Source organism: Condylostylus longicornis, unplaced genomic scaffold (assembly GCF_029603195.1).
Source record: "Condylostylus longicornis isolate FDR11 unplaced genomic scaffold, ASM2960319v2 ptg000135l, whole genome shotgun sequence".
NCBI lineage: Eukaryota > Metazoa > Arthropoda > Insecta > Diptera > Dolichopodidae > Condylostylus > Condylostylus longicornis.
This window is the reverse complement of record NW_026578103.1, coordinates 10783693-10799395: the sequence shown is the minus strand read 5'-3', so window position 1 is coordinate 10799395 and position 15703 is coordinate 10783693. Positions and strand designations below refer to the sequence as shown.

At 24.9% G+C, this 15703-nt stretch overlaps 1 protein-coding gene across 2 annotated transcripts in view; it reads left to right on the top strand.

The window, feature by feature from the left end:
- LOC129615323 (protein bowel) overlaps positions 1–14471 on the top strand; it is an 80732-nt gene extending 66261 nt beyond the window's left edge. For both annotated transcript variants that reach the window (XM_055530464.1, XM_055530465.1), the window contains exon 3: positions 12222–14471. In XM_055530464.1, the coding sequence (XP_055386439.1) occupies positions 12222–14040 (1819 nt within the window). In that variant the 3' untranslated portion in view covers positions 14041–14471. The remainder of the gene's footprint in view (positions 1–12221) is intronic.
- The last annotated feature ends 1232 nt before the right edge of the window (positions 14472–15703 follow it).

Sequence of the window (15703 nt, the reverse complement as noted above, 5' to 3'; positions counted from 1 at the left end):
AATATTATGGTCATTGCAGATGTGAATCAATATGTGTATCAATATATGTAGATCATGATACTATTTGACAATTTTGAATTATTTTCTCTGCAAATAATTTGCATACGTAAAATCGTGCAAAAAATAATATATAATGCATATTCTTGGTTAATGTCAGCACAAAATGATATTAAAAATATAAATGGGAAAGGCAAAATTATCGATTCAAGTGAAAATTACAAGCCAAATGTCTTTTTTTTTTGTTTTTTGAAAAAATCACACATTATTTATAAATATTAATAATTATTTAATTTAATACAAACTAATGCTTTCCAATATAACATTTTTAATATCTTAATATTTTTCTTTATAATATTGTTAATCCACCTGTGTATTCTGTATTTTCTTTACTTTACAAAATTTTCATTTAAAACAAAATCATTAAACAAATTTTTTTTTGTGTTTATCAATTTCAATTCAATTCAAATTCAAAATTTTAAACTAAATCACTACAAAACTGATTAAAAATCAGATTTTTCTTTTATAATTGAAATGTTTATTAATTCATTGCCTGAAAACATTTTCGAATCTATGTACATAATGTTTGAAAACAACTTATTTTAATAAATTTCAAATATTTTATTTTGAAAAAAAATATTAAGCGATTAAAGCATGTTTTAACTTTGAAAAACAATATTTGCTATATCTCATTGAACTTATGAATTATTCAAAAGAAACCAAAACCCAAATCGATTTCGAATGCAAAATAAATAACAAAAAAAAGAATAAATTTTCAAATGAATCGATTTACATTAGTGAGTATAAAAAATCGATTTTTATCTGTTGGCATTTTCGTTTTGATTTTAATTTTTTTCGTTTCTTTTTCTCTCGCTTACACTAAAAATCGCGTGACACCAGTAAGAATGACAGTTTGACATGTAATATTTTTCGGTTTTTTTTCTTTATTATTTTTAAATTTAATTAAGAAGCTTTTAAAATTATTATAATTTTTTTGGTTATTTTTTTGATAATTTTGCTGTTAATTAATTTTAAATATAAATTTTTCAGCAAAAAAAAAATGTTTTTTCCATGTAATTTAAAATTTTGTAAAACACATTTAAGGTTAGTTTTGTATTAGTTGAATAATTTATTTATTATATAAGATTATTTATAACAGTTTGATTAAACTCACGTAAAGGTAAACTGCATACTATTTTGTTTAAGTAAAATATTTTCTATTCAAAGATAATTCTTTATTTTGAAACATTTTTTATTTTAATTTGAAACAATTTTGGATTTTGTCTCAATCAGATTTATCTCCTATATACATGGACGAAGAACTCATTCAAAATTTTTTGGTGTTAAAATTTTGACTAATTCAAGAAGGTTTTATAACCAAGTAACATTCACAATGATGGGGGCTTCAAATAGTAAATTCATTTACTTATAAGACTATTGAATATCATATACGCTCAGTAACACTGCAATTTAAAAATTTTTGTGCGGTTATGCTCTCCACAATTCTATTGGGAAAATAATCCTTTTCTTTCACCAAAAAAAGCTGCTCTTCAATTCTCCAAAAAAAAAGAATATACGAGTATTAATAAGACAACCAAAATTTTTAAATAAAATTACAAGCGTTTTTAACACGCGATATTCAAAGATTATATTTTCGTTTCTCTTTTATTATATTTGATTATATTTGATTGTAATGAAGTAATTAACAAAACAGAAAACTTAAAAATGATGACTAGATTTCAATTCCATTTAGAATTCAAATATGGTTATATATGTATGTATAATTTATGTGTAAAATTCTACAAATCTATAAAGTAATCGCCTTCATTATCAGTTTTCTAAAATATAACGACATATTATGTACATATACACATACATATATACAAAAATTATGGTTAAATAACACATGTGAATTGACTATGGTATAAATAAAGTTACAGAATATGACGTGAGTGTTATTAACACGCGAAGAGATAAAAATTCTTAAGAGAAAATGTCTGCAATTACAATATGTTTGAAAGTAAAAAACTTTAGTTTGGTATATTTGTCACATTATTGCCACCTTAATAATAGACCTTAATAATTTCCAAAACTCTTTTAACTGCCAGAATTTAGTGTTAAAGTTCCTCTCAACAATTGTTAGCTTCAACAATTTAAAAAAGCAATTTCTGCAATAAATTTTGTAAGAATGTAATTTTAATCTTTATCAAAATTTCCTGACTAAAGTCAGAAAAGAAGAAGTTTTTATTTTTATTATTATACCATGAAAAAGACAAAATTACTTGGTTTTTTGTTGCTTTCCCAAATTATTTTCATTATGCAACATTATTGAAATTTACTTATTTGAAATACTTTTACCGTTACGAGTATTATTTTGGTAATGTTTAAAATTCGCAATTGATTTCTTTAGCTTGTTAATTTGATACTATTTTTTTAATTTTAAAATTATTCTTTTTTCAATATTTATTTTATATTTTTTTTTTCATTTTAACCGCGAATTGCTTTTAACAGACATTTTACACATTACCTTAAACAAGAGCTTGAAACAAAATAAATATAAAATGTAGTATAGAAAAATCATAAACTAACAAAAATCAAAAAATAACAAATGGAGATACAGCGGTTTTTCTTTCTGCTATACAGGGTGTTTAGCATAAGGTGACAAATAATTTTAGGGATGAGTCTTTGATCAATTTCCAGCCAAAAATTGAAAAGATGTGGAGGGGGGGGAAGGGGGGGGGGGGGGGTGCTGTTGTATTCGTTTTCGAACTACAGCCTGTTGAAAACCTGTTTGAAATATTCGAAGAAAGACATTTAATTTACATATGCCGAAAAATTGTCCTGATATATAGTACTGAATATTAGCCCAGTAATAGCATTCACCTGACAAAAAATAATATCATAGAACTAAATCTAAAACAACTAAGCTACATTCGTTGAATAAAATATCATACCAAGATCTTTATATGCACATAATTATGTGTTAAATCAAATCTAAAGAATCGCATCGAACGAATTTTTTAAAAATTTTCTGTTTTCAATTCGTAAACTTCGCTTGTATGAAATACTTATACGAAATTATTCACTACCCATAGTAATCGATTACAGCCATTTAAATTCTATTAAAATTTAAAACTGTTGATTTTTCATGTTATTCCTGTACGAAAAAAATTTATGTTAGAGAAATTTTGATACAATTTAACTAAAAAATTGTTAATTTACTTTAAAAATTATGTTTCTGGATATTAAAACAAGCAACTAAAATAAAAAAAATATCAAAATCTAAAATTAATCCAGAAAAATTCGCATTTTATCTTTTTAATAACTGAAAAAATATTTTTTTTCTTTTTCTATACTCAAGTAAAATATGTCAAGTAAAGTAAAATCAAGTAAAATTCTTTAATTTAATCTCATTTATAAAACAGGAAATTTTTTAAAGACAACATCGTTGTATTTTGTGGTATGATGTTAAAAATATCGATATTCTATAATTATATCATATTAAATATATTAGGTATATTGAATATTGTAAAATATAAAAAGAATCCCAGTTAAAATAGTGTAAAAAGAAATTAAACTAATTCCAAATTGAATTACACTAAAAAAAGGATTATATTTATAATTATAGCAATATAATAACATGTACTATAACTAAAAATTAAAGTCTGGCAACTCGTTTTTAAAATGACAATTTTAAAACATGAAAATTGACACTACTTGTTGCCACAATAACCACATATTCAGAATAAAAATATGAGCGCTAGTAGTCATTGTGCTTGTATATAGATTACAAGTTGACAAGTTGTTTTTTTTTCTCTCGCTTATTTGCTATTATAAAAATCCATGTGAACGATTCAAAAAATATTGAAAAAAATCCAGTTTTTTTTCTCTTATAAAATATTTCTTTATAGATTAGGTTTGTTTTTGTTTTTTTTTTTATTTTATTTAAGTGGGTAATGGAAATTATCATTTTTTAAGAAGATAATATTTCACTGCTAATGACATTTATGCATTTAGTTTAAATTAATATTAAATAATCTAGCATAATGTAATTGGCTTTTCTATTTCATACGTGTGTGTACAATATATGGATGTGTATGTATGTATGTATGTACATCATGTATTTTCACTTAAATTCAAAGAAGCAATTAATATAGCAATAATTAGACGAAGAATTAAATTTTTTATGAATATTTATTCTAAATTTTAATCGAAGAAGATGTCCGTATAGACTTCAAATTGTAGTTATTTTTTAAACAAGTTTAATTTTTTAAAATAATAATTTATAATACAGTTGAGGTGTATAATGAATTCTAAAGAATTAACAAACGAAATAGTCTTTTCTGAATATTCCGAGTTTTATCTATTTTGAATAATCGGAATTATATGAACGACTCTCAATTGGTAGCTTAGAATTTATATAAAAAAATTTGTAGAAAATCTCGAACTAGTTTTAATTAATTAGCATGTACATAACACCCTTAAAACTATCTTTAAAACTTATAAGTATACTGTTACGAAGAAAAATTTCTTCAATGCTTCATTTACAGCAGCATATTTATTTTAATATCAAACATTTGACATTTCTTGGAATATAAAACTATATTTACCTGAATAATTGTGCGAAACTGTATACTCTACACAACTATATATTTTTACAAATTATATAAGCTGGCGTAATTAGAAATTAAGAGTAGTACTAATAAGAATTAAAGTAGTACTAAATTTAAAGGAATGCGATTTAAATTTATACGTTAAATGGATATCAAAGTGGTGTAGTTTGTTCTAAGCCCCAAATTTTTATTTAATTTCATTTATATACAGGTTTTCAACTATTTTCTTATGAAATCTAAAATAAGAATTTTAATATAATCTTCAATTTTAAAAATAATTTTTTGTCAGTGTGTTTCATATCTAGTTATTCTTCTTTTTTCAATAATTAGAAAAATAATATTGGATGAACCTACTCTGTATCTATATGTGTATATGTTATACTATAAAAACTTTTAATATATTTGGATACCAGCGTTATCTATTTGGCAAATACTATAAAAATAAAAAAATTTGACAAATTGTAAAATTTAATTTGAATTGAAATTTACCTGACTGCTTTTTAATTCACTTAAATCCCATTGTCAACACTTTTTATTGCTTTTAAATTGACATACAATTAAATTAATATTCCAGAAGAAAAAATTTACAAAACAAAAGAATATTTTTTTATTTTAAATTTTAAACCATTTATAATCAAAAACTATAGAAGATTATAGAAAATTCGTTCAAAAAAAAAAGGCAAAAAAAAAAACAAATTATTTAAAGAATTTTAAATTGAATTTTTGCTAATATACCGTCATTTATTTGTATAACATATTGGTCAAATCTTTACGCTATTTTTGTGACCTGATCTAAAAAAAAAACAAATAAAGAAAATATGAATTTTAATATTTTATGATTTTTTAATGGCTGTAATTAAAAGAACATAAAAATTTATTATTGTTCGAGTTGACAAAAAAAAAAAGAATAAACAAAAAATGCCAGTAAAATACAATACAGAAGTAATATTTTTTTTTATAATTAGAAATCAATAAAAATCTCCTTGTATATAAGAAATGTCAAATGATTACAAAGTGTTATAAAAAGAAACCACTCTCCATACGATTCTCCATTAACCCCTCCACACATGCTCAAGAAAATATAATAGTAAAAATATAAAAACATCAATGAATAACAGTAAAAATTTATTATACGTATAATATATAAGTAGGTATATACTTATATATTATTTATTTTGTTGATTCTATTTGATTATATACTGTCATTTTTGTGACATTAAATACAAACAAAACTGTTCTATTGTTATTTTAAATTTTTTATATTCGATCAATGAACTACATGCATGTATTTAAATTAACAAAGAAAAAAATCATTCTTTTATACTATTATACTGACAGTATTATAGAGGAATCGATATAAAATACCTACATATATGAATATTCATTCCGATGAATCAAGATTCTATAAAGGAAGCATTATATTAATTGTAAATTTGACATTCTTTGTTTAGCTAATACAAAAAAAAAAAACAAAATGTGACGTAAATCAGATTATGCTTATGAAAAATATGATTTTATTTCATTAAAATTTCAGTGTATCAGAGAATATTAAGAATTTTATAAGGGAGGTAATATAAATTTTGGGAACTAACTCTTTAAACATTTTGTTTTATAAAATTTACCAGTTGATTTGTTTTGTAAATACATTACGTAAAACAATCCAAATTTATTCAACATTAGTTCTTAAAAGTACAACATTATCAATAATAACTATACTATTTATTACATAGCTTAAAAAAAATTTGTGTATCATAAAAAATCCGTCATCATAAAAATCAACATTCGGAACTTAAACTGAAAGTTCCTGTATTATTTAATATATTAAGTTTTTAAGAGAGAGGGATGGTGGGTGAAGGGGGAGGGGTAGAAATTCCTGTAATTATTTTATTGTAGGGAAATAAGTTTCTCATTAAGCATTAGTGTGAAAACTTTATAAACCAACACATGGTCAGACAACAACATCTCACAGAAGCACATTTTTTCCGATTTTGTTAAAAATTTGCTAAAACAGGAAATCGGAAATGAATTTTATGTTTAGTCTTTCCAATGTCTTATTTAAAGAAGCTTAGAATAGTTTTTTTTTTTAAGTATACTGATATTTCTTTATTTCCTCTGATTTTATACATACGTACAAACATAGACACATTATGTATATGAAATGATATGCTTGTCAATTTTCACTCTTACTGAAAATAGTATATCGTATTAAAAATAATAAACTTTTTTTTTGTGGGTGATGAAAATGAAAATTTTGTATATTAAAAGTTCAATATACTGTTAAGTTATTAAATTATGTTATTGAAAGGTGTTAAAAATTAGGTAAGAAAAAAAAAAACTTGGCAACCTACACAATTTTGTTTTTTTTTTTTTGTTAAGTGTAAATAAAGTGAAAAAGATTAAAATATCAAAATTATTTACCAAATATAATATGATTGAATTTCAGATTCTATTCAATTTAATAATAATAGGCATAATATAAATTAGTTAACGAATAGTAAAGGTAAAGAGCATAAATAATAAAACTTTGACACTTTTATAATACTTAATAATTAGTTTGACATTAAATAACCATTAAATAACAAACTGATGGCTTAAAATAGATGTAGAAATTGATTTAGATAGCTAGCTAAGAAAATAAATATAAATTTTTTTTAATAGAAATAAAATTTTAAGGCTACCATTAAATGTATAGAAATTCAATGAGAAAAATCAGTTTGAAAAAATTTGTTCTTTTTTCCAAAATTTAATTTTTTATCTCAAATAATTTCGCTTTGGAATAAAATAATTTTTCCTACTTTTATATTCATGCCCCATTTTTCGTATGGAAAATGCTGACATTCCGATTTTTGACGATTCCTAATTCTATAGTACATGGAAAGCTGTAAATTATACAGCAAATGCAATTTATTTATTTTGTTTTTTGAAAGAAATTTTTAAATATTCTGGAATAATTTTTTGTTTTCTTCTGCAAATCATGACCATGATTTTTTCTGCAAATTCCGCATGACTTTCAATAAAACTGATCAAAATTGTGATAAAATGGTCTAACCTTTGTCAACTGCATTTTATCACCGTGTTATAATTTTTCTAGTTCAATGTCAATCAATCAATTCTTTTGAATTATTGAGTGGGTTTCAGACAGAGTGGTTTCATATTATTACTGGCAGAACTATGAGAGATAGAGAAAAATGTTATATTTTTCATTGTAGCGTATTGAACGAAAATAAAACAAATTTCAAGTTTAAAAAAAGGCTATTAAAAAAAATTTGATTTTAACAAGCTTTATATCAAAAAATATGACTCAAATCAAATTGATTGTAAGACCGAAAATAAAGAACAATCAATTGGTTGTGAAACCAGCTCTCGATAGTAACTCTATGTTGCGTGGTTCCGAATTTTTTAGCATTTATCAGGAAAAATTTGGTACCTCCTTTTTTCAACAAGCTTTATTCCGAAATTAAAATATTTCTATTTTTTGTTTTATTTATCTATTTATGCTTAGAATTTCCGATGAAATTCCATATTTAATTTTTGAATTGAAATTCCATTATTTGTCAATCGTCTACCACAATTCAAATTCATATGGATTTTAAATATTAGGAAAATTATTATTTGAAAAACAAAAAAAAATTTAAGGTACACAAAATTTTAGTACTCTTTTCTTTACTTCACATAAGTTTTAAGTACGTAACTATAATTATTTTTGTTGTTATTTGTTTATTTTTCAATTCCAACTTAAGTAAATAATTTTTAAAAAAATTTTTCTTTTAATTTTTTACATTTTAAAATCTCTTAGTATTTTACTTTGAAAGAAATCCAACAATTTAAGAAATATTCAAATAACTTTGTGGGATTCCAAGATTTTCAAGAGTTTTGAGTTCATATATTTAAGAAACCAAAGACAAACCAAAAAAAAAATTAACATAAAAAAGAATAATTCAAAACTAGACCTAGAGAGGATGCTGTGTATAACGACAATATTCAAAAAACTTAAGAGAGAAACTTTAAAAACGTTATATGAAAAATATTTGAATGTGTTTTAAGAAATGAACGTGATGCTTTAACATTTTTATACTTTTTTTTTTTTGTTAAATATGTATGTCAGGTATGCATATATTGTACATACTCAAATATACATTTACATATACAAAATAATGTACTTGTATAATTTTATTTATTTACTTAAAATGTACATATTTGAGAATAGTTAAACATTCGTGATGCGCAACTTATAATGTAAATTTTATTTTTCCAAGTAAAATATTTAAATTCGAAACTTAAGTGACAAAAACACTTAACTTTTTTATTTCTGTTTTTTATTTGTTTTATTGTATTATTTTTTTTTTTTTTGATATTTCAAAAGTTATGCAGATGAAAAAAAAATATAAGGGGAAATAAAAATACAAATAATTAAAATTAAAAAAAAAAATACTAAGCACACACCATATAAGATGTTTGCAGAAGGAATTGGTGAAAAATAAAGGAGTGATGAAATTGTCATTTACTTCATCTATATAGCTTTTCTATACAACATACATAATATTCAAAATTATGTTTGCATGTTTGTACAAAGCATTTCTTCTTCATTGCCTATAAAAAACATATAAAATTTTTTATAATTTTAAAACTTATAATTATAAACAAAATAAAAATTATAATTATAAAGCATTGATTGGAGCTTCTTTAAAGTTCATTTCTCTACCTTTGTCATAAAACGGATTATTCCGGCAAGATCCTAATTGATTCATTTATTCAGGCATTCTTTTATAAACCCAAATTGAATTTTTTCAGGGACAGCTTATTCAGGGCATCCTTTTGATGAAACGTTTGAAAATTGTGTAAGGTAGAGTTGAAAAAATTTTGATAATTCTTGCAGGATTCTTAATTATATTTTAAAAATTGTAGAGTAATTAAAGCTCCCAAAAAAGGATTAAAACCAAACGTTTAAAGCAGGGAATAAATTAATATAATTGAATACCGTGTGCACTCTTATTTCAAATGTATATTTTGTATGTCTCTATTTTGCCGCTTATTCAAAATAAAGATATACTTATATTGAATGTTTTAGAAATATTTCATTAATGTTCCACTACTTTTCTGTACAAATAATAGGCAATTTAATTCATCAATTAACAGTTTTTTTTAAATTTAATTTAAAATATATTTTTGCACTGAATACCACATGACGTTTCTGTTTATACGCGTACGAACGTATGTTCGAAGGGTATACGAAATTTGCCTTACCATTTAGAACGCTAAGAAATAATGATCTGAGGTATAGACTCAAGTGTATGTTTTTGATCAACGTCGAATTCTGAGTCGATTAAACCACGTCCGTCCGCCCGTCCGTCCCAACAATAACTCAAAAACTGATTGAACTAAGTTAACCAAATTTTCACATACTATTAAGTAAATTCCGGAACCCTATTTAAAATGGATGTAATCAGGGTAATGTTTCGAATAGCTATCCTACAACTTCGAAAGTTATTTAGCTATATGTTATCGAAGCTATAATATCGAAATTTCGAACGAGAAAAAATATTATGTAGCCTCATTACGAGTATGTGTAATAAAAATCGTTTAAATTTTTTGACTCCTTGTGGTAGCTGCCACACAACTTCAAAAGTTACTTGGTGATAACATAAAAATTGTTGAATCTATGGTACTGAAATTTTGCAAAAACGAATATGGTAAAATAGCCATTATAAAAACTGTTATTAATTATAGAACTTACAGTATTGAAATTTCAAAGGCAAATATTTTATTATGGCTCTTATATTTACTAAAGCTAGTTTTAATTCCTTGACTTGTGGTCATACAACTTCGAGGCATTTGGTCGCATATTATGGAAACTATTAAAATTACAGTGCTGAAATTTTGCATAAACGAATAATAAACCAGGATTATGTCTGGAACAGTGTAGCAATCTACACATATCACTTAAAATCATTCATTCGTACGGGTATCACAGAGCTGAAACGGTCAATTCTACCTATTCTTGCTTTTATTTTTTACTGAAATCTACATAAAATAAATTTTTCCCTAAAAATTTTTTTATTCTTGAGTTATTTGAATAAACTTCTATATAAAAGTAAAATAAAATTACAATAAAAGTATGTAAGTATGTTAAGAAATAAATCACTTTTAAGAGCATGAAACGTTAATATAAAACATGGGCATCCATCATAATAATATTATCATAAATTTTATTCTTTGATATTTTATATTAAAATTTTATATCATTCCTGCCAACATATACGTACACTCATAATTTATCTTTTACAACTAACAATATAAATGTTGGTAACGTAAGAATCATCTCAAGAAAAAAATAAAACAGACCGCGCAAAATAAATACAAAAAAAAATCGCAAAATATACACAGAAAAAAAAATTGTTACAAATTTTGTTCTTTTATTTTTTCCCCCCTTCTCAAAATCGCATTATACATTTTAGGTTTTTTTTTGTTTTTTCTTATACGATTAAATTAAAGCAACCATTATTGAAACAAAACTGGCAAAAAAAAAACTTGTATACGTACGTAATCTCAAGTATAAAAAATTTTTGTTCTCTTAAAAAGGAAGACAAACTGTGCGACCTGTAAAACAATGATATGTTTGTAATGTAGGTAATAAAGTAAAAATATAAAAAAAAATAACAATAAAAATAACAATAATGAATTATAAGGAGGAAAAAATTAAATTAACAATTCCAAGAAGTAGCTAATTTGGTAGCTGAAAATTTAAAAAACAAAAAATCAAAATAAAAATACAATTAACTTGAACATCAAAGTGAAATTTTACCGCATAACTTAACCATGCATGTATAAATTGCTTTTTGTTTTTGAATTGGGTAATGAGAATAAAATTTTGCAAACATTTTGCATAGTTTTTGGTATGCTGGTAAAATTGATCTTATAATATCAAATTTCAAATAAATTTAAGTCGGCAAGATAAACAACTCTTAACTAATGAATGTGTTTTGGTATTCAACTATCTCACAAAGATCTGTGCTGGAGTGTCTTCTTAAACAGTGTACAGAATTAAGATTTGATTTAAATAGCTCAAACTCTTGCTAATTTAAATAACTCAAACTCTTGATTCAGCTCCATTCTATTGATAACTCATTCATTCAATTGACATTTTCATTATTTCGGTAACACTAAGGGCAGAAAACTTCTGGAGACTCTTCTAATTAATGTAAATTTACGTTATTTTTGACAAAAGGAATTTTTACTTGCAAGCGTTTTATATTGAGTGTATTTCATACAAAATTTTTTTCAAACAAACATAAAAGTCTAATTTTAAAAATACAATCCAAACCTTTTCATAATTTCATCATTAATTTAAATGAAAAGGTTTAAGGTAAAATCTTAATTGAATCAAAAATTAAGATAAGGATCTCTTAGGTTAATTAATACCATTTTCATTAGTATATGATTTTAAGATGCCATACATTTCTCAACTTCGTTAAGAGAAGATAATTTGGTTGCTCCTGAGGGCCAAAATCGTATAATTATGAATAATAAATTTCTTGTTATTTAAATTTACTTTAATTTTTTCTTTTTAATTAAAAACTTGAAATTAACTTATTATTTTCTTTTTTATTCCAGATATATTCATTCAAAGGAGAAACCATTTAAATGTACAGAATGTGGAAAAGGTTTTTGTCAATCGCGTACACTAGCTGTACACAAAATTTTGCATATGGAAGAATCGCCACACAAATGTCCCGTATGTAGCCGTAGCTTTAATCAACGTTCTAATTTAAAAACTCATCTTTTAACTCATACTGACCATAAACCATATGAATGTTCTTCTTGTGGTAAAGTATTTCGACGAAATTGTGATCTTCGTCGCCATGCTCTTACTCATGCTGTCGGTGATGTTCCATCAGAATCTAATACGGAAAACAATCAACGAAACTCTAATGCAACAGAAAACGATGATGAACGTAATTTAAGTGCTGATGAAGATGATAGTGTTCTTGAAGTTGATTCACCGCGACAAAGTCCAATTCATCGTATAAGATCACCAACACCAAGCAATCGTAATTCACATTCAAATAATGACAGTCAATCTTCATATCATATTAATGATGACCCAGAACATGATGATTTCGATGAAAATGAAGATATCATTGATGAAGAAATTGACGATGATGAAGATATAATTGAACCAGATGAAGAAAGACCTTTAGAATTATCTAGATCGATTCAAGAACAGCAACCTGAAGTAACACATTGCCATCATGAAGGCAGTGAAACGTATACAATGCGTCCACAACATGAAAAAGAATACAGTAAAGATTTGTCTTTACCAAAATCAAACTCTCAACAACCACAACAGCAGCAGCAAACGGCGCATCAATTATTACCCTCAACACATCCACCACCATTAAACCAATCTACCACTATACATTCACATAACTTCCCTGTGCCATTAAATCAAATTAGATCACATCCATTATCGACGGCGATCCAATCTCAATCTAATCCGCAACAAAATACATCGCAAAATTTGACAACTAGCATTAATCGTACTCCAGGAGCCCTAAAACCTCCTGAACCATATATTCCCATGCTGCACGTCCGACGTGATTTACATCATAAAAGTCCATCAGTTCCTCAACCGATTCGAAATCAATCACCATCTTTAAATATTTCTTCAACTTCAAATGTAGTTAATAATGATATGCCACAATCGCAAATTCACTCAAAATTACAACCACCACCGTCGTCAGTATTATCACAACAACCTTCAGTACAAACTTCAATAACTAACAATAATAGCTGCCCTATGATCGATCAAATACCCAGTTTCTTAGGTTCGATACCAATTCGAAAAAGACCCATTGGTTTAGATGGAGAACCCCACCCGATAATACGAAATACACATCATATGACCTTAAATATGTCTAGGATTCATCACCATACTCAATCAAATGTACCGCCAGTTGTCCATCCACACTTACACCATCCACATGCACTTTTGAAACCGCCTGATGAACTTCTCTTACCACCGATACCTGGATCATTACATCATCAACATCAACAACAACAATCAAATCCATCACCTGGCACCAATTCTTTGGTCAATCGTGAACCGTTAGCACTTCATCAAAATCCTACAATTCCAGTTCCATCACAAACTTCTCTAACAACATCACCACATAGTTCTTTAACGGTTCCAAGTGTAATTAAACTACCTTTATCTCCTGAAGAGTTAGTACAAACAAATATGACAACAACAGTTTGTAGCATATCACCACCAACAGAAACCAATTCAAACATTCGGCACCATCATCAACCACAACAACAACAACAGCAGCAGCAACATCAATCCAAACAACTGCAACAGCAGCCACCATTACATCCACCACAACAGCCCCGTAGAACTGGTTTTAGTATAGAAGATATAATGCGTCGTTAACAATCAAATAATAATAATAATAATGAATAATAATTTATACTTGTAGAATATTGAAAAATAGGGACCACTTATAAATTATGTAGGAGTTTTTATTTTCATAACATGTTGTGAATTTTTTGAATTTAATATAACACTTTTATCTTTTCCTCAAATCAATTATTGTTAATATACTTTATACTAGTTTTAATTTAATTTAAATAATTTTAATTAAAATATTTTTAAAAATTATTTTGGCTTTCCAAAAGTGCCTTAAAAAAAAATGTTTGCCTTATCTTTATTTCTTTAAAATAACATTTTTTAATTGTATAACAAAAATAAAAGGAAAGTATCGTTACTAAAATATTTTTAGATTTAGAAAATAAGATAATTTTGTAAAAGAACATTACAAACTTAAATGGCTGAAAATTAAATGTGCTTTACTTAGTTTTAAAAAAAAAATTATTATACCAGCGGTTGTTTAATTATTAAAATATTTAATATAATGTAATAATCTATATTTTTTATTTTTGTGCCTGAGTTAGACTAGGAAAGGAATAATTTACGTACTTTAAAAATTTATTTTTTAATTAAAATATTATTACAAGGGAAATGCCATTATTTTCTCATAAATATTTTAGTTGTTTACCAACCAAAACGCAATAATTTCCAAAATAAATTTACATAATTTCCAGAGTGGTGCACAAAATGTTTCATGAAAATCCAAGGTTTTCATTACTAAAGTTATTATTAAAATTTCTATACATATTTTTCAATTTCAATTATTGTATACAGCAATGGCAGCACCATTTTTCAGAATTTCGAAATCAGTATTTTATTTCAACTGTCAAATGTTTATTTGTTGGAGGAACTCAAACTCATACAAAAATAAAACTTGAACTTGTTACGTGCTATTCTTTCTTTCGTAAACTTTTGAGGATTATTTTTATTGCGAACTTAATACGAGTATATATGATTATTCTATTACGAATATTCGAAGCGGAATTTTAGTAATTCGGAATTGAATATATGAAATTCATAATTCTATAATGAACGAAATTCATGATAGAACTGATGGTTTATATTTTCATAAACTATATTTAATATTTCAATGAATATACACTGACTTTAAAATCTGAATTATCTAACAAAATCAATTTCGCATTGGCCGATTAAAAATTCTTCAATTTATAAGAAATTTTTATATTATGCCAAGAAATATTTTTTGAAATCCACTGGTATAGTTTAAATATCTTATTGTTATATTTTACTACCTATATTATTTCTTTTAATTTAGATTTTAAGCAATATTTTAGAAGATTAATATTTTCTTTAATAATTTTAATGTTGTGATGAAGTATTATAATCATTATTTTGCTACATATATCAAAAATTATATAATAATCTATAATTCTTATAATTAGTATTTGTCATTATAACAAGTACTTGAATGTAAATATAATTTCTGCAATATCTTCTTTATATTTTTTGTAAAAAAAAAGCCAAGCCAACTATTACAAACATATAAAATAATTAAATTCAAATTTAAAATGACTACAAATATTCTTAATTAATGGTATTAATATAATTATTTAAATTTAGTATTAAATTTCAAAAATTAAATATATATTTTTCAAATATGCAGATTACAAAAACTATATTCGTTTAAGAGCTTCCTATATTCCCC